Raw genomic sequence first — 21,316 nt, forward strand, 5'->3', positions numbered from 1 at the left:
GAACCATTCCAACAAAAAAGCCAAAACAAATTACCATACTCTATTTCGATATATGTTTGTATAAGATTAATGTAGGTAATTCTTCAGAATTTAAATAATATGATGAAATACGAGTATTAAAATACCAAAATTTTTCGCCCAGTTACGGCGTTATACTCCTTTAACATACTTTAATTGATAAACGTATAGATAGTGTTTGCACCCAAAACAAGAATTAATCAATATTCGTATAACCACAAACTTGATAGGGAATTTTTTGAGGGTTACGATTATTATTCACGCCTAGAAGGCAGGGTACACAATATTGCCTCGAAACATACCTAAATGATTATTATTTATTTGCTTAAATATATGTATGTATGATAAAAAAATTCATGTTTCATATTATATTAAAATTAGTTTGTGAACACAATTCTGGTATCTCTATTGTCGTGGGTACCGCTATCATTTGTGTTTGCTAATCTCTTGCACCTTCAAGTATATGCCATTCGCCGGGCATAGCAGTATGTTCGATTTGACAAACTCAATTTTGGACTCCGTGCGTGGACAAACACTGAAGTGGAACCGTCTGAGTAGATTGACCAGGGCAATGCTGGTCTGCATCTTGCCGAAGCGCATTCCGATGCAGTTTCGCGGTCCATCGCCGAAGGGAAGCCAGGCAGCGGTGGGTCGCTGGGCCAGCTGATCTCCCATGAATCGCTCGGGGATGAATTTGTGTGGCTCTGGGTATATGGCAGGATCGTGGTGAATGCCGTACACAGGTATTAGAAGCATCTGACCGGGCTCTATGTAGAAGTGCCGGTTGCCCTTGGCGGCATACAAGTTTTTGGATATGCGCGTGAGGTGCGGCAATGGGGGATACTTTCGCAGGGTCTCTGCAAGAATGGTATCATTATCGAAATTGCACGGTTGTCAGCTGTCAGCTGTTCACTACATTACCTGCTATAACCAGCTCCATGTAGCGCAGCTCTTGCATGGAGTCGTATGTGAATTGTCCCTGATGCAGCTGCAGGGCAGCGTCGATTTCCTGCCTTAACTTGTCCTGGAGCTGCGGCTGGCGTGCCAGTTCATAGAGTGCGAATCCCAGGGTCGAGGCCGAAGTGTCGAAGCCGGCCGCAAAGAAGATGAATGCCTGAGCAGCCATCTCCTCCAGAGTGAGCTCGCCGCGATGCTTCATTTCGATGAGGAGATTCATGAAATCGTTCCTGACAATTCCCTGTTCCTCCCTCAGCTTCACGGTCTCCTTCACAATGCCCAGGTAAAAGTCAGTGATGTCCTGATGGATCTGGCACATTCGCAGCCGGCGGGCCAGGTCAGGGAAGCTCTCGATGAAGCCATCGATCAGCTGGTTGTGGCGCCGTTCGGTGAACGCCCGTCGACCCATCACGGCAAACTGGGCTGCGGGGTTCCGCAATCCATTGCACTCCAGGCCGAATACACAGCGGCCAATCACGTCGGAGGTGTATCTGCCCATGAGGTCACTGATCTCCAGGATGCCGCAGATGGCATTTACTGCCAGCTCGCCGCAGACCTCGGCCAAATCCACGCCCACCTCGCATATGGTGGGGAACATGAACTTCATCTTGCCCGAAGCGAACGTGGGGGACATCTTGTGGCGCAGGGGCCGCCACTTGGGTCCATCAATGCGAAAGAGGTGGCCGGTCAGAGGATCGTCACGTTCATTGTGGTACATGCCGCGATCCTCAAAGTTCGCAAAGTCCCTGATCAACACCTCCTTGGCCAGATCCAGGTCCAGGACCAAAACCACAGGCCGCAGCATCATGTAGATGCCGGCAAAGGGCGCTCCGCTGTCCTTAAACCGTTCGTACAGCGGCGTCACAATGTCCTTGAAATGCTTTGTCCTGCGAAGCCCATCCATGTTACCCATGGGAAAGGTGGGCCTGACATGCCCGATCCCGCGCCTGGCCCAGTAGCTCAGCCGCGTGCGCACATACCAGAAGCCAATGGCGAGGGTAATCAACAGCAGTGCAATCACATCCAGCATTCTCCACCAGCGTTTCGCTTTCAACTGCACTTAAAATTCGCCTGGTGGCAGTCAGTGGCGATTAGAGAAGCAGCAACTGGGGGCAAAGTCAGCGGCAACGTAAACAACCCAAACGGAGAAGATAACCTCGAACTCAATACTTAGTGCATCGCAATCTAATGAAAACTCTGGCAAAGCTCCGAGCTTTGAGCGATGCGAAAGCGAATGAGAGAAGCAACAAGAGGCGAAAAAACGGCATTCAGACATGCCTATCGTTGATCTTGAAAAATTCAATGCAAAGAGGCGGCTAAAAAATTGTGTACGTCCGCTGTCTCTCTGGAGATAACAAGCTACTAACAGCTGATCGATTACACTGCAATTTAGAAGAAATATTCTTAATTTTTATTTACTCTGCAATGCTCTCTTACATGAATTTCTCTTAATATTCCTATGCTCTTATGAGTGCAATGAGTGCACTGTGAGGGTGTTTGCTTCTTAAAGCGCAGTGCTTTTGTCTGGCTCTCCGCTCACTTTATATTTCGTATTTCTCTCTTTGTGTCTAAAGCTCTTTATTAATCAGATAAAGGGCCTTGTGCATTTGTAGATAACATGCAATTTTGGAAGTCACTATCATATATTAGGGTGCGGCCAGTTTTTCCATTATCAGGTGAATACCTTCTTGGGTTCCTATAAGAAACGTCCGACTGGAGAACTTCAATGGGATCTGTGTACGCTCGGATTGGCGGAATTGGAAATCGCGTAGAATGTAGGTAATTCCAATTTTCACCTGCATTTTCCCGAAGCGCTCTCCGATGCAATTACGTGGACCTTCGCCAAATGGCAAGTAGGCCATCGGGTGACGGGCCTTTACCTGATCCGGTTCGAAGCGACTTGGGTCAAAGTTTTCCGGCTCTGGATAAAGCTCTGGGTCGTGCTGTATGCTGTGCACGGGGATCATCACTCTCGTGCCTGGCTCCAAAGTAAGTCTGCTGTCCGGCACAGCATATTTTTTGGTAGTTTGTCGCACAATATGCGGCAGTATGGGGTACTTTCGTAGTGTCTCTGCCACAACTTGATCCAGGTACGGCATCTCCTGAATAGACTCATATGTCAGCTGGTGATTGTTCTTGGCTAGAACCTCTAGGATTTCACTGCGCAATCTGTCCTGAACATCGGGGTTCAAGGCCAATTCATATAGGCAGAAGGACATTGTTGTCGAGGAAGTGTCAAAGCCGGCCAGGAAGAACACCATGGCTTGAGCGGCAATCTGTTCGAAGGACAGCCCATCCTTGGTCCCCTCTTCCCCCAGATCCATTAGCAGTTGTATCAAATCACTGCGCTGCACATTCTCCTTCTTCCTGTAGGCCAGTGTCTGGCGGACTGTGTCCAAGAAGAACTCGCTCACCTCGGGGCGGAAGAGGCGCATATGTAGCATCCGCGCCAATTTGGGCTGGGCAAACATGAAGCCCTGCACCATGCCCGTGTGAAGCGGATTAGTGGTCACTGAACGGCCCATGCGACGGAATTCCGAATTGGGATCGTTGAGGCTGTTGCACTCCAGGCCAAAAGCACAGCTTCCAATGACATCTGTGCTAAAGCGAGCACACAAGTCCTTGGCCTCTATTTCACCCACTTGCAGCTCGCAAGCCTGGGTGAGCTTTTCCCCCACGCTCAGCATGGTGGGGAACATAAACTTCATCTTTCCGGAGGTGAAGACCTGCGTCAGGTTCTGTCGCAGCCAGCGCCACTCGGGCCCGTCCAGGAATAGAAGGTTTCCCGTCAACGGATCGTCCTTAACATTGTGAAAGAGTCCACGGTCCGCGAAGCTGTTAAAATCACTTATCGTTATTTTTTTAATCAGTTCCAGGTCCATCACAAAGAAAGCTTTGCTAAAGAAGGTGAAGTAGCCGCAGAAGCGTTCTGTTTTGCTGAACTTTTCATAGATTCGACGATTGATGTCTGTCCAGTGTAGCCCCTTGCCAAGGCCACTCATGTTGCCAAGGAAAAGTACAGGCTTTTCCCCGGCCACGCCTTTGCGACGCCAGTAGTCATAATGCTCAAGCAGCCGGGAATAAATCAGAGCTCCAGCAACGAGAACGAGAGCCAACAGCGTCCACATGCTTCCGTCTACTCGATTAAAATGCAACTGACTCTCGAAACCGGTTCGGTTTTTATGGAAAGCTCTGTAAGTTCTCTCTTGCTAAAATTGTATCTCCCTGCCTACTCGGGTGCTTTCACATATTGCGCATTTATTACAAACGGAATGTTTTATGTATTTCTAGAGTGTAACAAACAAAACTTATCAGATACTAGATACGCTCCACTCTCAGGTGAATCCCATTCTTCGTCGTTAGAGGAAAAGAGCGAGTATCTAGAATCAGAGGACTTTCGGTACGCTTGGAGATGCCGAACTTAAAGCGCCGAAGCAGTGACACCAGACCAATCTTGGCCTGAATCTTCCCGAATCTCAGTCCTATGCAGTTACGGGGTCCGTCCCCAAAGGGTAAATAGGCCATCGGATGACGAGACTTCACTTGATCCGCCTCGAAGCGACTCGGATCGAAACGCTCGGGCTCCGGATATATTTCAGGATCGTGATGAATGCTGTGGACTGGTATTAACACGGTTGTTCCCTTGTCAATGGTGATGTCCGTGTTGGGGACTTTGTAGTTCTGATTGGCCTCTCGTATGAGTTGAGGAACAATGGGATGATTCCGGAGGGTTTCTGTAAACATATGCTGGTTAGAATTGTATGTACTATTTGCACGGATAGGTGCTTACCTGCTAAGACTTTTTCTAGGTAGTTCATCTCTGCTAAGGCATCATATGTTATCTCCCCTCCTTCCACATTCTTGAGAACAGCATCGACTTCCTCCCTAACGCGGCGCTGAATATCGGGATGCTGGGCCAATTCATACAAACAGTAGGCCATTGTACTCGAAGAAGTCTCAAATCCAGCTAGGAAGAATACGAAAGCCTGGGCAGCCATTTGCTCGATAGTCAAGCCATGGGAAAGATCAATAACCTTTCCTTGTTTAGCAGCCTCTTGGTTCTCAGCACGCAATTCAATCAACTCATCGAGGAAATCGTTTCGCTTAATGCCATTCTTCATACGATAGTCGACGGTGTTTTTTACAGCGTTCATAAAAAACTCCGATACATCATCGGGTAAGATTTTCATGCGCAATTTTTTGGCTAATTTTGCATTGGTAAACACAAAAAATTGCACTATTGGGGAGTGGCGCGGTTTCTCGAAGATCATTCGTCCCTTTGACCGGAATTCCGCCTTGGGATCACTCAGACTGTGGCACTCCAGGCCAAATGCACACGTGCCTATTACATCTGTCGTAAACCTGGCACAGATATCCTTGATTTCCACATCGCCATCGTCCACCTTTGCAGCACTCACGGCCTTGTCCATGGCTGCGGCCAGACGATGGCCAACCTCAACGACCACTCCAGACATATGCTTGATCTTTCCAGAAGTGAAAACGGGCGTCAGCTTATGCCTCATCGAACGCCACTCGTCGCCCTCCAGAGTCAGCAGGTGACCCGTCAACGGATCATCTCTCACATTATTAAACACTCCACGATCTTGAAAGTATTGAAAATCTTTGATCAGCACTTGCTTTATCAAATCCAGATCAATGATGAGAGCGGACCTCTTGAAGAAAGTGAACATTCCTGCAAAGGGCGCGACGCCCTTGAATTTATCGTAGATCCTCTGGTTAATGTCACGAAAATGGTACTTCGTTCCGATTCCTTTCACATTTCCTATCAGCGGGAGAGGGCGTTCATTAGGCACTCCCTTTCTTTCCCAGTAGCTATAGGTATTTCGGTAGAAATTGTAGACCAGCGCCAGGGCCATGCCCAGCAAAGCAAATGTTAACATCATGGTGATCGAACCTCACTTGTTCCACTCGTAGCAAACACTGTCAGATCTGCCTCAGAGTGTGCGTTATATTAGCACCTTTTTGATGTCGTAGAAGAAAGCTTTCAGATAAAAAATTCACGAAGAGAGATTAATACATTTCTGTATACATATATTTATAAACAAAATGATTATACCTATGTACATATGTATACGTATACCTTTGTGCCTACATGTAAATAGTTTGAAATTCATGAAATATGTTTGCAAAAATCAATATACATATATGATAGACTATCAGCGAAGCGTGCCAGTCGTTAATTTGCTTGGTAGCTTTTCGTAATCACCTCTCTTTTGATCAAAGCTTTTGGTTCTTCGCTTAACTTTCTCTCAAAATAATAACGCAGAGAGAACTAGATTTTTTCCCTCTTGATTCCAGTACAAATGTCTATCATAAAGACGTATTATTTATATTATGTACGCATATCAGTTTTGTTTTGATCGTCATTTTCTTCGAAGAGCAAGATCATAGAGAGAGCGATAGAGAGATAGATTCGACGATTGATGTCCGTCCAGTGTAGACTGCAGGCTTCTCCCCGGCTACGCCCCTGCGACGACAAAAGCAACGGGCATAAATCAGAGCTCCAGCAACGAGAATGAGAGTAAACAGCGTCCACATGCTTCTGTCCACTCGATTGAAATGCAACTGACTCTCTAACAGTGCTGCCAGGTTTTCAGAGTCAATATAAGGTAGATTAAAACAAAAATATATACTAAAAGTGGCTAAAACCGAAAATAAACAAACAAATTAAGCTCAACTAAATACACCCAAAAATATAAATCGCTTACTATAGTGATTTTTGTTATACTAGCTATAGCTTAAGTATCCAGCTCTTGACTGTTATAGTGCTTGTCGTTTTTTGAAATCTAAATATTTTAATGGCAATTCTTTGAGAGTGAAATAGGTGAGATGGTTTACTTTTCCGAACACTTCTTTATTCAACTGATGTGCCATTTTAGAATGATCCAGCGTCGATCTACATACTTTTTCATGTGGCCGTATCTTCGGTATTTTCCTGGAGGGGCCGTACATTTATGGATTCTAGGTATGCCGTATTGGCTGATATAGGTTGTAATGGAACTGCCGTACTGAGTGATAGGGGCTATCCTACCGGGATACTTGAAAACCTTCTACATCTTTTAACAAAAACCTGTAATTTCTTAAAACTTTTTCGATTACATAGGAGCCTTTGTTTTTGGGGATTAATTTTGTAGATGCTCCCACTGTTCAATCAACATTTTTAACCATCACATAGCCCTTGTCATATTGCTTTTTGTTGCATGCTTTTATATCTCTATATAATTCGCCGCTTTGTCTCCTAATTCTGTTAGATCTTTGTTTTCTTGTACTTCATTTAACTCTTATTGTTTTTCTTTTAATTCATCTACAATTTTTCCTCTCTTCCGAATAAAAGTTTACAGGGCACTTGTTTTGTGCTCCTGTTCTGTGTTTTATTTAATGCATGTTCTACTTTGTCTATCACTGCATCCCAATGTATACCCTTTTCTGGTTCTACTAATTTCGCTTTTCAATTTTTCTTTAACGTTTGGTAACCAATAACTTTTGTTAATTATGTTTATCTTTTTGTCTCTATCTATGTGTCCTATTTCGGTGTTATATTTATATAAAACGTGGTCTTCCATTTCTGTTGGAACATAGAATAATAATCTTCCGTCAATAGTCTTCCTGTAAACTACACCGTTTCTCATTTCGAAAAGCTTGTGTTAATTTTCTTCTAACTATTGCTAAATTTGTTTAACTTTATGATCCTTGTCTTGGCAAATAACTAACGTGTCTTCAAACGTATTTGTTTCTACTATCAGAATATTTGTGCATCTACTCAGCGCATCTACATGTTGCATTCTGCTGCCTTCTCTATAACTCAGCTCAAAATCATAATTTTGCAGCTCTAAAGCCCATCTAGCAACACGCGGATTGAGTTCAATTTTGTTGAGCGTTAGCGTAAGGGAATTGCAATCAGTCACAATCTTGAACCGTTTTCCATTTAAATATATGCAAAACCTGCGCAATGCGTAAATAATTGCCATTGTTTCCAGCTCAAAGCTGTGATATTTTGATTCCGCTGCAGTTGTTCGCTTGGAAAAATAAAAAATTGGATGCAGTTTTCCGTCGCTTTCTTTTGAAGTAACACTGCCCCGAAGCTAAGAGCGCGTGCATCACAGTGCAGTTCTATCTCGTCTTTATGATTATAAATTGATAAAATGGGTACCTGCATTAACATTTCCTTCAGCATTGTAAAGCAATTTAATTCGTTCACCAAATGGAAATTTGGTATTCTTTCTCAAAAGATCGTAAAGCGGTTTTGCAACAGTTAAGAAATCTTTTATAAATCTCCTGAAGTAGGAGCATAAGCCGAGAAAACTTTGCACAACCTGTACTTTGTCTGGGATTGGAATATTTTTGATTGCTTCTAATCTCTGTCATATGCTGTTATACCTTGCCTATTTATTAAAAACCCCAGATATTTTATGTTTGATCGTAAAAACTCACACTGCTGCCAAACATTATGTCCTCCATGTAAACCATAACTTTATTATCTCTAATCAAATCATCGAATATCTTGTTAACGAACCTTTGAAACACAGCTGATGCCGTTTTCACACCCTGCGGCATTCTGAGGAACTCAAATTGTACTAAAGGTGTTAAAAACGATGTATATTTAATTGATTCATCATTAAATCCTGACAGCCACCTCTTTAGTTGCACTACCGAGAATTGGTTTAATTGGATGTCGCACATTGTGAGTAGGGCCCACTTCTGAGATTGCGAGAGTGAAATAGGTGAGATGGTTTACTTTTCCGAACACTTCTTTATTCAACTGATGCGCCATTTAGATTGATCCAGCTTCGATCTACATACTTTTCGGTATATATATATATATATATATCTTTGGTATTGGCCTATAGGCTAAACTGGCAGCACTGCTCTCGGTTCGGTTTTTATGGAAAGTTCTCTCTTACAATAATGTAATTCTCTGATGTTCTCGAATGCGTCGCTAGTAATGGGCTTACCTCCGCCGACTCCTATCACAAACGAAATCTTTTATGTATTTCTAGAATATAACAAACAAAACTTATCAGATATTAGATACGTTCCACTCTTAGGTGAATTCCATTCTTCGTCGCTAAAAGGAAAGAGCGAGTATCTAGAATCAGAGGAATTTCGGTACGCTTGGAGATGCCGAACTTAAAGCGCCGCAGCAGTGACACCAGACCAATCTTAGTCTGAATCTTTCCGAATCGCAGTCCTATGCAGTTACGGGGTCCGTCTCCAAAGGGTAAATAGGCCATCGGATGACGAGACTTCACTTGATCCGCCTCGAAGCGACTCGGATCGAAACGCTCGGGCTCCGGATATATTTCAGGATCGTGGTGAATGTTGTGGACAGGTATCAACATGGTTGTTCCCTTGTCAATGGTGATGTCCGTGTTGGGGACTTTGTAGTTCTGATTGGCCTCTCGTATGAGTTGAGGAACAATGGGATGTTTCCGGAGGGTTTCTGTAAACATATGCTGGTTAGAATTGTATGTACTATTTGCACGGATAGGTGCTTACCTGCTAAGACTTTTTCTAGGTAGTTCATCTCTGCTAAGGCATCATATGTTATCTCCCCTCCTTCCACATTCTTGAGAACAGCATCGATTTCCTCCCTAACGCGGCGCTGAATATCGGGATGCTGGGCTAGTTCATACAAACAGTAGGCCATTGTACTCGAAGAAGTCTCAAATCCAGCTAGGAAGAATACGAAAGCCTGGGCAGCCATTTGCTCGATAGTCAAGCCATGGGAAAGATCAATAACCTTTCCTTGTTTAGCAGCCTCTTGGTTCTCAGCACGCAATTCAATCAACTCATCGAGGAAATCGTTTCGCTTGATACCATTCTTCATGCGATAATCGACGGTGTTTTTTACAGCATCCAAAAAAAACTCCGATAGATCGTCTGGTAAGATTTTCATGCGCAATTTTTTGGCTAATTTTGCATTTGTAAAGATAAAAAATTCCACTATTGCGTAGTGGCGAGGTTTCTCGAAGATCATCCGTCCCTTTGATCGGAATTCCGCCTTGGGATCACTCAGACTGTGGCACTCCAGGCCAAATGCACACGTGCCTATTACATCTGTCGTAAACCTGGCACAGATATCCTTGATCTCCACATCGCCATCGTCCACCTTTGCAGCACTCACGGCCTTGTCCATGGCTGCGGCCAGACGATGGCCAACCTCAACGACCACTCCAGACATATGCTTGATCTTTCCAGAAGTGAAAACGGGCGTCAGCTTATGCCTCATCGAACGCCATTCGTCGCCTTCCAGACTCAGCAGATGACCAGTCAACGGTTCATCTCGCACATTATTATACACTCCACGATCTTGAAAGTATTGAAAATCTTTGATCAGCACTTGCTTTATCAAATCCAGATCAATGATGAGAGCGGACCTCTTGAAGAAAGTGAACATTCCTGCAAAGGGCGCGACGCCCTTGAATTTATCGTAGATCCTCTGGTTAATGTCACGAAAATGGTACTTCGTTCCGATTCCTTTCACGTTTCCTATCAGCGGGAGAGGGCGTTCATTAGGCACTCCCTTTCTTTCCCAGTAGCTATAGGTATTTCGGTAGAAATTGTAGACCAGCGCCAGGGCCATGCCCAGCAAAGCAAATGTTAACATCATGGTGATCGAACCTCACTTGTTCCACTCGTAGCAAACACTGTCAGATCTGCCTCAGAGTGTGCGTTATATTAGCACCTTGTTGATGTCGTAGGCGAATGCTATTAGAGATTAATACATTTGTGTGCATATAAACAAAAAGATTCTACTTAATCTTTATTTGTACCTACATGTAAATAATTTGAAATTCATGCAATATTTTTGCCTGCCCCGTAAATACTGATAGACTATCAGCGAAGCGTGGCATTCGTAGATTTTTTTGGCAGCTTTTTTAATCACCTCTCTTTTGAACAAAGTTCTTCGCTTAACGTTCTCTCAAAACAAAACAAGCTGATATAAAGTAATAGGATGACATAACAAGTTATTCTCCCTCTCTCTCTCTCGATTCCAAATACAGATGTCTATCATAAAGACGTATTATTTATATTATGTACGCATATCAGTTTTGTTTTGATCGTCATTTTCTTCGAAGAGCAAGTTCAAAGAGAGAGAGACAGATATTCATCTGATAAATGCGCTCTCACAAAACCCTCTACTCGACATGAATACACGCTCCATCAAGTTTTACTGGGTTCATGAGCGCAGAAGAACCTGAATAATATATATATATGTATATAATATAAGCAAAAGAGCTTCCTATTGACAATTATATTATATTATTATTAATTACATATATTATTAAAAAAAAAAAATTGCGCTGATCCTTTTTTTTATGTGGAAAAGTTGTATTTTATGGTAAACAAATTTTCTGCTACCTCCGTGGCAACTTAACCTAGTTTTACATTTAAGGGGAAAAACAATTGATCACAGGAGATACATACATAAACTTAATGTTACATATATGGAGTAGGTACATACATTATTTACAATATTTACAAAAAGTTAATGAGATGTTATAGGAGGGATCTAGTAGGGAGATCCAGTGGATGACACCTTTTGAGTCTTCTTTTCCTTGGCGGGTTAATTAGACGTCTGGCTAGCGCATTAGGGTGACCACCAAGTCGTTGCAAGTACCTTGCTGCATGTTATTGTATAACATCGCCCACTTTGGGAACCTTTAGGTCCCTCTCGATGTCGCTGTTTCGTATGTACCATGGAGCACTGCATATTCGTCGTAGAATTTTTGACTGAGCAACTCTAATTTTATTTAAGTTGGTTTTTGCCGCGATACAGTAAACTTGAAGTGCGTATTTCCATATGGGGCTGAGGATGGACTTGTACATCGTGACTTTGCTGTACAGTGACAGCCATCTTTCCCGCTTTCGCCATCACCGACTGTCGAACCATGGTAGTATGGGTTTTGAAATTCAGTGTCCTGTCGAGTACAACACCTAGGTATTTGTACGAGCACTTGTGCTTAAGTGTGGAGCCCAGCATATTAATGCCTCCGCAAGAAAGTGTCCTTGTAGCAAAAGTAACATTGCCTATGTTCCATTTCTGAGCCCAGACCTCAAAGCTGTTCACATGTTGTTGCAGAGCTTCCGTAGCTAGATTTATGCTTGGACTTCTGGTCAGCACTACAGTGTCATCCGCGTAGGTTGCTATCAACATATCGCACTCGTCCAATCCAGTTATTACCCTTGAGGAAGGCATATCGGCTGTATATAGGGTATATAACGTTGGTCCAAGAACGCTGCCTTGTGGGACGCCTGCATTGATTTTTATTGTCTAATTATTATTCTTGATTTTTATTGAATAACTATTATTATAATTGTTATTCTTGATTTTTATAGTATAACTATTATTATAATTGTTATTCTTGATTTTTATTGAATAATTATTATTATAATTGTTATTCTTGATTTTTATCGTATAACTATTATTATAATTGTTATTCTTGATTTTTATCGAATAACTATTATTATAATTGTTATTCTTGATTTTTATTGAATAACTATTATTATAATTGTTATTCTTGATTTTTATCGAATAACTATTATTATAATTGTTATTCTTGATTTTTATCGAATAACTATTATTATAATTGTTATTCTTGATTTTTATTGAATAACTATTATTATAATTGTTATTCTTGATTTTTATCGAATAACTATTATTATAATTGTTATTCTTGATTTTTATCGAATAACTATTATTATAATTGTTATTCTTGATTTTTATCGAATAACTGGTATCGCCCACTTTGGGAACCTTTAGGTCTCTTTCGATGTGGCTGTTTCGTATATACCATGGAGCATTGCATATTCGGCTCAGTATAGTTGATTGAGCAACTAAAATTTTATTTAAGTTGGTTTTTGCCGCAATGCTGTAAAGTTGAAGTGCGTTTTATGCGCTAATCTTAACGATGTTAAGTCACACTGTTCAGTCTTATACCACCTAAAAGTATGCAACTGACATAGAGAAGAGCCAAATACTGTTGTTATTGTAGCAGCCTTTAAGGTGAGCCTCATATGTATGGATGTATGTATGTAGAGCTATTTACATAGAAGTGTATGGGAAAAGCTTTTGGTCAGCTTTCAAAGCACAAATGTAGGGAATTTTGAGCAGAGGTTGATGAATAAACTGTTGGCTAGTTCCAATAACGAACACTGCTGTTATTTAAGTGGCGCCTGCTGAAGAACTTTTGGTGTAAGAAAGGTGAAAAATGTCAGGGGCAGCAGCCTCCAACAGGTGGTAGTGGATGATGACTACCGGAAAATTTGGAGTAGGAGTAGCATGATGGGATGAATTGGGTACAGATTAATGAGCCGGATTGAACAGTTAGCAGTGGAGCATGGTAGCTGAGGTACGCAAGTATTTCTTCGATAATGGAGAGTAACCAGTTGACCCACTTCTACTCTTCAGGCTATCAAATCCCTTCTTTTTTTTCATCGATCTTCTTGCCAGACTTCTGCATAACCTGCAAACGAGCTCTTCTAGAGCGAATTTAAGCCACAAAAGACCATTTTACTGGCGTATACATGGAAAAGCTACTTAGCTACTTACCAATCTTGTTTTCTCGGTGTGTTGGAGGCATTTGACACCACTTTGCCATCCTGAAGGCAGGCGGAAGGAGAGTCAGGATGATGTCCATCGGGGCCAGCTAACGTTGGCATTTTCGTCGCCTTGACGACGCCAGAAAACGGGTCCAGCTGTTAGCCAGCTATCCAGTTGTCCATTTGGCTATGTCCGTTCTATGCTCTGTCGTTTCCGTGGCTTCTTCCCAGGTACTCGTACACTTAGCGGAAACAGCTGTTTATGTTGATGGGCCCGGCAGCAAAGAAAGAAAATGCAGAGGATTTTGGCCATTTTCCCATTTTCGCAGCGGTGACCGGCGGGAAAACTTGGCGGCACTGCAATTTGCTCTTTGCATTGCATACTTTTAGGATCAGGCATTTTTCCGCGCCCAAGCACTTAAAAATATAGTGCATATTTTATGGAGCCCAGAGTGAGAGTGGCTGCTACAGTACTGTACTGTGCTGTACTGTAGTTGTAGCTGCAGCAATGGGCGGTTCTTTCCTTAATTAAAACAAATTTAAAACCAGTTAACGCACACTCACGCCCACACATGCATGTAAGTGCATACATATGCACACAGGCAGCCGCCTGACAGTTGGCAGCGGACTTCCGCCTCTGGTTTGGGAGCACATCAAATATGACAGGCTGGCCGGAGTCGGTCTGGCTCTGGGTCTCGCTCTGGCCCTGGCTGCAGCCAAAATGTTGCCATGCAAATTTAAATGTCAACAAAAACTTGCAGTTTAACCCAAAAACCTTATTCTGCGGTGTGTGTCGGCGGTGTTTGTTGCCGCCATCCAACAATATCCCAGCCAGGGCTGCGCAAATTTATGCAAACTCCATTTAAGGCCGGCGGCTATTAGAGATGAGAGCGTGATCAGAGGGAGAACCAAATAAGTAAGTCGGGCATGTTTTGTAAATTTCTGAAAGCTTTCAGTATAACTTGGTTCCAAGTAAATGTAGTTGAATCAATTTGGATTCTCAAGAGAATTTATTTTCGAAACATTACACAGTCATTCATATATGCCACATCAGAATACTTGCTAAATTAATACAATTGCTTACGGAAAATTGTTTTCAAATTGCCAATTTAGGCCTCAATATTGGTTGAGTTTAAGCCACTTTGCTCACATTCGCAATCACTTTAATTCTTCTCTAATTCTCTTCTCATCTCTAGAACACGAATGGCAAATCATGGCTCGAATATGCATATGGAGTTGTCTGTGTGCCGGCAGCTTAAAATTGTGCAACAGGAAACGGCTGGTTGGCTTGGCTAACCAAGCCCAGCCATCCGACCTCTTAGCACTGTCTGCTCGGAGCGCCAGTTGTGGCAGTTGCGCCAGTTGAGGGTCGTCTTGTTCCACTTCTGTTCTGTTTTGTTGCCCTTGTTCAGGTGCATTGCTTTGGCAGCTGTTTTTGGCCATTGTTTAGTAATCGGATGTAGCCAAGTTTTCGAATCGAATGTATAATTTCGCAGCATTTTAATTACTTGCAACCGACTACTTGCCGTCGCATTCCAATCCAGTTCCTGGTGGGGCTGCTTTTGACATGTGGTTATGCAAATTGTCAAAATTATGGTTAGAAGGCAGGACTTACGTTGCATGACTTTGATATTTGTGGAAGGGAACTCAGTGTAATAGGTAATATTTCCTTCTGAATGGCAATTTTTCACTGCAAAGGACAGTTTTTTTGTTTTTGTTTTTATTGGCCCAAAAAGTATGCTATGAAATATCTCATAATATGTATACAAGCTTTTTTAATCTCATTTTTCCCCTTCCTTGACATCCTTGTAGCTGCTATATCCTGACTCTTTGACTGGCTGTCGTCTGTGCTGTAGCCCCGAAAACTTTCCAACAGCTCGAGCCGCCTATAATAACAATGAAATTCGAAAGCGCATCTGGTGCTGGGGCAAAAGTTTGGGTGGTGAGTGGATAACTTAAAGGCCAGCACAAGTTTGCATAAACATATAGGGCTCAATCACATCGACTATTACCAGCAGTTACCCGACTCCCATCCTGTCCCCCTGCCTGACTCAATTGTTCTGCCATTGTCAGGGCTCTTGGCCCACACCACGAGCAATTTTCCTTGACAATAGTCATGCATTTTAATTGTGCAGCAGCTGCGGCTCATCTTGTCCCCTTCCCTCATCCCGGCCACTCCCCCCGCCACCCTGCCACCCTGCCATCCAGCCACCATGCCACTGCTAAACGCAGCAAATTGTGTGGCCATTAAAAAAATGGCGCATAAAATAGAAACTTTTGCAGACATTTTTATTCGGAGATGCAACACGGAGGGAGAGCTAGCAATTATTTGTAAAATATTTATTTTACAATTGAATTGAAAAAGTTTCTGTGTGTGGCAGTTGCCCCAAAACTGCGCGAGAGAGGAGCAACTTTTCGACCACTAATCAAATGAATGGAAATTAACCCAGCGAGGCGGACAGACGGAACAGCCGGGACGAAGGGAGGGTGCGAGATACTCTCGCGGGCGTGTGCAAAACAATTAAGCTAAAATTGTTATTGCAATTTGAAAACAATTGTCAAATTATGTAAATGCCGTCTGATTGCCCCGAGTATTTTTCCCACCAGGTCCCGCGGGCCAAAGCTAACAAGGTGAACAAGGAGACGAGGACACTCGACTATCTCACCTTCTCCTGGGGGGTGGTAACGGCTGCTCAAAGATTTATGGCGAATGCTTCAAGTGTCTGGGGCGGCAGAGTGGGTGGGAGCGGCAGAGTGGGTGGGAGCGGCGGCGTAGTCACCAATGAAGGTGGTGGCAAAAAAAGTTTTGCGAGTGCGTTGGCATCTTGGCTTGGTGCTGACGTTGTCAACTGCAAGGCGGTTGCAATTTGCATAAAAATTCATTGGCTTGGCGGCAAGTTGCCAAAAAAGAACGAATAACCAAGTACTCGTTCCTCTGGGATAACGAATACCAAATGCTCCTTAGGAAAATATGTGAATATAAATATAAATAATTGCATTAAGGTTTCTTTACAAAAGAAAGTTTCCAAATTTCTAGGAAAATAGTGTGTTCAATTAATGTTTAATTAATATATTTTCTATTTTTAGTGTTAATGTTTTTTTTAGTATCGAACATAAATGATTGGAGCGATAGAAACGAAAGCAATATCGACTACCCTCTCTGCAAGCGAAATACCCATAACCGACTAAAAATTGGTGGACAAAGTGGATTAATTTCCATTTGCTCGCATTAGAATAAACAAAAAAAATTGAGTCCTGAATGAGAAAACTTTGTGTAAATATAAATTTTCAATCCTGTATCCTGGATACACAGCGCTGGAAGAAACAGTTAATGGTGGTGACCTGGTTCAGAACATGTGCTGCCAGCTTCCTATTTCTGCTCCTCGAATGTCCACCACTGCTGCCGCCGATGCTGCTACATTTCCGTTACATTAACAAAGCGCCATTGTGCGGCACGAACGGGAGAGCAACAATAATGGTCGAGGGCAAGGGACAGAAACAGCAAAAATGGCGCACACGCTGCGTTTTACAAGCGAAAACTAGTTTCGTTTCAAGGACTGGACAGCGACAAGGGTCATTACAGGATAGAGCCGGCCACAGCGCCGCCCACACCCTCAGACCCTACACCGCCCAGTGGGTATAGCAATCTGCAGTGCGTGTGTATTTTTCGGTCAGTTTTGTAATTGAATCACGTTTTGTATTAAATAAACTTTTCAAATTATCGAAAAATTGACTTGCACTACTACAAACGCCGCACTGGCGCACTGCCGACACCCACCAGCTACCAGCCTAGTTTTAATTTACTTGTGTGTGCGTGTGGGCCATGCATATACACACGTTCACGTGTTTCCATGAGTGTGGGTGTGTGTGTGTGGCTGCTGGCTGCGTGAGCTTAACCATTAACATAAAAAAGCGACCAAACTGAAAGTGCTTTCCCTCCGGTTTGGTTTTTTATGCAAAATACTTGACAGCCTCATTAGTATTGAAACGGTCAAAGTTGTGCTTTCTGTTCCTCGCTCTCGCTCGCTCTCTGTTTCTTGTTCGCGCGTTAGTATTGAAACGGTCAAAGTGGTGCTCTCTCTTTTGTTCACGCTTTAACGCGCTCCCACATAAGTAGGCAATGAAGAGCAAGGAGAACGCAACGATTATGACCAAGGTGTAATGGTAAAAGGTAAGGTCCTTACGCGATTCTCACTCATTATAGTTATCTTTATGGGAGGCTCCCTCTGTATTTTTCACAATATAAATATGCAAATTAAATAACAAAATAATATATATGTATATCACACAACCACATGAAAAACACCAATCAGATGCATCAATATAAATACATTTGGGACTATCAGAGAGAGAGAGCTATCTGGAAAAACCTCACCTCACCGGTATTACACACAGTTTTTATACATGTACATAAATATATGTATGTATTTATATATGTACATATTTACACATATAAAATATTTGTGTGTTTTTATTTTATTCCATTGTTTGCGCAAATTTGAAGTAAAATGAGTTAACCAACAAATATAATCGCTTTGGCAATCACGTGCCAGCCGAGGCGTCCATGCACTTGGTCACCTATTGGGTCGACGGCGTGCAGCTTGCACGTGTACAGCCACAAACAGAAACAACAGCAACATCATCCAGAAGAGAACACACACAATACGAGGAAAATACGAGTAGTACAACCGTCCGAATTCTTTTCATAGCATATTTTGCATGCAACGCTGCATGTCCGGCAAAGCTTGGCGCCATCATTTTCACCCATGCAAGGACTCCCTCCCATAAGCCTCTCCATGCGGGGAGCCAGTCTCACAGCCCACAGACGCAGGCACAGGAGTAACTTGTTTTCGCGCCATTTGCACGCGTCATGAATTTTTCATAAACATTTAAAGCGATTTCATTACAACAAAAAACACACACACGAGTGCATATTTAAATCGTTCAGCTCTGTTCGTTACACTATGTATACATATACATACATACATACATGTACTCTTGTACATTGCTCTGCGTCCCTCTCTTTGGAGAAACATGTAAATTAAAAATTAAATTCTGTTCACGACATGCGTTTCGCGATGCTACTGCTCTGGCCTCGTCCAGCAGTCCGGTTTATTTACAAAAGACAATTATGAATGGAACGGAATGCTGCAGAAGTGGGTGTGGGAGTGGGTGTCTATCAGGAACTGACATGGCCCCAGCTTATTTTAAAGCCATTAAGTAATTAAAGTGGGGCAATTTGCCAGTTGCCAATGCGTACATATGTAATTGCAATTGTCGGTGCTGCCGCGGAATTGATTTGTGCTTGCATTCTGTTAAATACGGTTGTTACTCGACTTTTGTTACGGTTTCAATTACAGGCGTCACTGAGCATCCTGTGAATTATTCGAAACTGCGCAGAAATACATATATGTATGTCGCCTGGCCTTTATCAAGAACTCAATTAGTATATAATTAAGTATAAATTGATCCAATCAATAATTTTATCGTGTCAACAATATGATTCTTCAGATAATCACCGATGAGGAAATTTTATAAAATTTGTCTAGGGCAAGCAGGGCACAGCTTATGTAAAATAGGATAGACTGACATCAGTTTACAACTTTTATCTTTTATATGAATTTTTTAAACAAAACATAATGATAGTCCCATAAATTAACTCTACTTTTGTGCAGATCTGCTTTGGAAGGCAATTAGTGAGAGCCCCGGCTCGGGCTGCGAACCCGTGAAATTTTAATGATTATCCTTGGCACTGGCAAATCTTTTTATCAACCGCCTACAGGTTACGGGGCACACAACCTAAATCATCTTTACTTGGTTACACATTTTAATTACAAGCACGTGGCTTCACAAATATTTAACTGCCTGGGCCAGAATGCAAATACCTCCTCCTTGCCGTTCGGCTGTCACTGAAGCTGGGCCACGAGACGGGACGGGGTTCCCGTCTACCGTCAGTTCTCAGTGCCACCAATTTGCAGTTAGGGGTCTCATCACATTAAATATAATACCCAAACATTCTCCGCGTCAAACTATCTCGACGGAACCACACCACACTCAAGAGGCCACCCGCTGGCAGCGAATTAAACGAAATTAGAGATGGGTCAGGGGGAGTCGGCACATTAAATGGGTTTAGCAAACAAGTAGTACTACGCACATCAAACTGCCGAGCACATGCACGGGCTGCGCTGGGATGGGCTGGGATGGGACCCCACCCAGCGACGCCCATGACTGACATTATTCATATTTCAGAGCCCCAACGGCGGCTGCTGACTGTGGCACAAAAAGCGAGGAAAAGTCAGCCTGCCAAGTACAACAATTATGGTTTCACTCTATTTGCCAGGCACAAGCATGGCTTGCGTGTGTGCCTTTCAGGGGGAACATCCTTCAAATACACACGAGTGTACACGTACATATACGGATGCATAAAAGCCAGTCAGACAATTAAATGCTTTTAGTTTTTATAACCACGGGAACGGGTAGCTGGTTTGATGCTTCAGAATGGGCTGTGTTATGGCAAGACCTTTCCCGAACCTTTCCCCCGTCATATGCACTATTTCTGCATGCTTAAACGCTTTTAATTGCGTGTTTGTTTGCCAATTATTGTCAGTTAGTCGACGCATTTCTGTGTTAATTAGTGGACTCGAGTGGGGAGAGCGGAGAGCGCAGAGTACCGTTGATAGAAAATAAATACCAGTATATTTGGAAATTCGAATATTTGGTAGAGTTTCGTGTGATTTTTCTTTAATTAGTCTTGATATTTGAGATCCCTGAATGTGCGTGGATATAAAATAATATAATAATATATGCCTTAAAATTTGATTACAGACCAGTTTTACATACCTGAAACCAATCAGATACATCCATGCACACAGGAGACTCTGTGCTGGATCGTTTTTCCAATTTGCAGACGAAATATACAAAATGTTACTAAAATATTTTGAAAGACAGCCAAAAACACAAACGCACACTGGCGCAGAGGATGCCGGAGGGGCGGGGAGGATGGAGAATAGATAGCAGGAAGGAAGGATGGAAGGTTTATTTCATCGTCTAAATGGAGTGCACTGTGGCCGAGGATGGTGCGGAGCTGCTGGCAGGGCCCGATGCCATTTGTTAAGTGCAAGTTCAATAGCATTAAGAGTGCAACACAAATAACCATAAACCATTCCAAAAAGCTGCACATTCTGCATATTTTTGCAAGTCGTTGGATAGTGCTCTATGAATATATGGACGAGGGTGTGGAAGGTACATTTTGATTCTGATTGGTAAGCCAAAAAATATCGAAATTTGCGCTCTTTCTCCCAGCTCTGTCCAGTACTGGCAGTGTGTGTGCAGCATCAGGAACGGCATTTGTTTGCCAATGCAATTTTGAACAAGATTACGCATACGCCCAATGGGACGGCGATCGATGCTCTTTGGCTGTGTGATTTATTGGGGCGCCTCGCTGTCCACACGACTGGTCCATGGGCGCCAACGACCGGTCAAAGAATTTCTCGCCGACTTCCTTAAGTTATTTCAATATTTACACTCGTGTAACATATGGCCAGAAGGCTGCGTAGGGCGGAACGATAAATGGCCGGGCAAAACCACAATGATTTACTGCCCCAGTCCAGTCCGAGCACACACTTGACCACGAAATTCTTGTATACGAGTATGTACACCTTTGGGGGGTGTGCAGAATGTTGCTATAATTCTATTTTCTACTCAAAACCGCATTTATATTTATTACTTTGGCATAAATCTTGTCGCATTTTCACATTTGTGTCGAATTTGTCGAGTT

General features: G+C 42.8%; 4 protein-coding genes across 5 annotated transcripts; all 4 read right to left on the reverse strand.

The window, feature by feature from the left end:
* Nucleotides 1-130: 130 nt before the first annotated feature.
* On the reverse strand, nucleotides 131-2,169 carry LOC108160275 (cytochrome P450 6a22). The gene is made up of 2 exons (XM_017294157.2): nucleotides 940-2,169; nucleotides 131-875 (listed from the first exon to the last, which is right to left on the reverse strand). The coding sequence occupies exons 1-2, from the start codon at nucleotides 2,003-2,005 to the stop codon at nucleotides 445-447; spliced, it is 1,497 nt and encodes a 498-aa protein (XP_017149646.1). The 5' UTR covers nucleotides 2,006-2,169; the 3' UTR covers nucleotides 131-444.
* A 268-nt stretch (nucleotides 2,170-2,437) lies between these two features.
* Nucleotides 2,438-4,136, reverse strand: LOC108160276 (probable cytochrome P450 6a13). Its single transcript, XM_017294158.2, has one exon. It carries the CDS (start codon nucleotides 4,101-4,103, stop codon nucleotides 2,622-2,624), a length of 1,482 nt encoding a protein of 493 aa, XP_017149647.1. The 5' UTR covers nucleotides 4,104-4,136; the 3' UTR covers nucleotides 2,438-2,621.
* An 80-nt stretch (nucleotides 4,137-4,216) lies between these two features.
* LOC108160277 (probable cytochrome P450 6a14) lies at nucleotides 4,217-5,928 on the reverse strand. Its single transcript, XM_033390951.1, has 2 exons — nucleotides 4,766-5,928; nucleotides 4,217-4,709 (listed from the first exon to the last, which is right to left on the reverse strand). Exons 1-2 carry the CDS (start codon nucleotides 5,877-5,879, stop codon nucleotides 4,294-4,296), a joined length of 1,530 nt encoding a protein of 509 aa, XP_033246842.1. The 5' UTR covers nucleotides 5,880-5,928; the 3' UTR covers nucleotides 4,217-4,293.
* A 2,584-nt stretch (nucleotides 5,929-8,512) lies between these two features.
* LOC108160733 (probable cytochrome P450 6a14) lies at nucleotides 8,513-10,797 on the reverse strand. 2 transcript variants are annotated; one of them, XM_033390952.1, is made up of 4 exons: nucleotides 10,774-10,796; nucleotides 10,631-10,704; nucleotides 9,493-10,592; nucleotides 8,513-9,436 (listed from the first exon to the last, which is right to left on the reverse strand). In XM_033390952.1, exons 3-4 carry the CDS (start codon nucleotides 10,577-10,579, stop codon nucleotides 9,021-9,023), a joined length of 1,503 nt encoding a protein of 500 aa, XP_033246843.1. In that variant the 5' UTR covers nucleotides 10,580-10,592; nucleotides 10,631-10,704; nucleotides 10,774-10,796; the 3' UTR covers nucleotides 8,513-9,020. The 2 variants fall into 2 exon arrangements, with proteins under 2 accessions (XP_033246843.1, XP_017150409.1); XM_017294920.2 differs by having other exon boundaries at nucleotides 8,526-9,436; nucleotides 9,493-10,704; nucleotides 10,774-10,797.
* Between the last annotated feature and the right edge of the window lie 10,519 nt (nucleotides 10,798-21,316).

This window comes from Drosophila miranda, chromosome 3 (assembly GCF_003369915.1).
Source record: "Drosophila miranda strain MSH22 chromosome 3, D.miranda_PacBio2.1, whole genome shotgun sequence".
Taxonomy (NCBI): Eukaryota; Metazoa; Arthropoda; class Insecta; order Diptera; family Drosophilidae; genus Drosophila; species Drosophila miranda.

Bases quoted from the DNA above. Each gene is read 5' to 3' on its own strand.
- LOC108160733 (XM_017294920.2), bottom strand. From the start codon at position 10,606: ATGATGTTAACATTTGCTTTGCTGGGCATGGCCCTGGCGCTGGTCTAC. The intron at 9,437-9,492 runs GTAAGCACCTAT...ATATGTTTACAG, and splicing joins CCTAGAAAAAGTCTTAGCAG to AAACCCTCCGGAAACATCCC.
- LOC108160275 (XM_017294157.2), bottom strand. From the start codon at position 2,005: ATGCTGGATGTGATTGCACTGCTGTTGATTACCCTCGCCATTGGCTTC. The intron at 876-939 runs GTAATGTAGTGA...CCATTCTTGCAG, and splicing joins CATGGAGCTGGTTATAGCAG to AGACCCTGCGAAAGTATCCC.
- LOC108160276 (XM_017294158.2), bottom strand. From the start codon at position 4,103: ATGTGGACGCTGTTGGCTCTCGTTCTCGTTGCTGGAGCTCTGATTTAT.
- LOC108160277 (XM_033390951.1), bottom strand. From the start codon at position 5,879: ATGATGTTAACATTTGCTTTGCTGGGCATGGCCCTGGCGCTGGTCTAC. The intron at 4,710-4,765 runs GTAAGCACCTAT...ATATGTTTACAG, and splicing joins CCTAGAAAAAGTCTTAGCAG to AAACCCTCCGGAATCATCCC.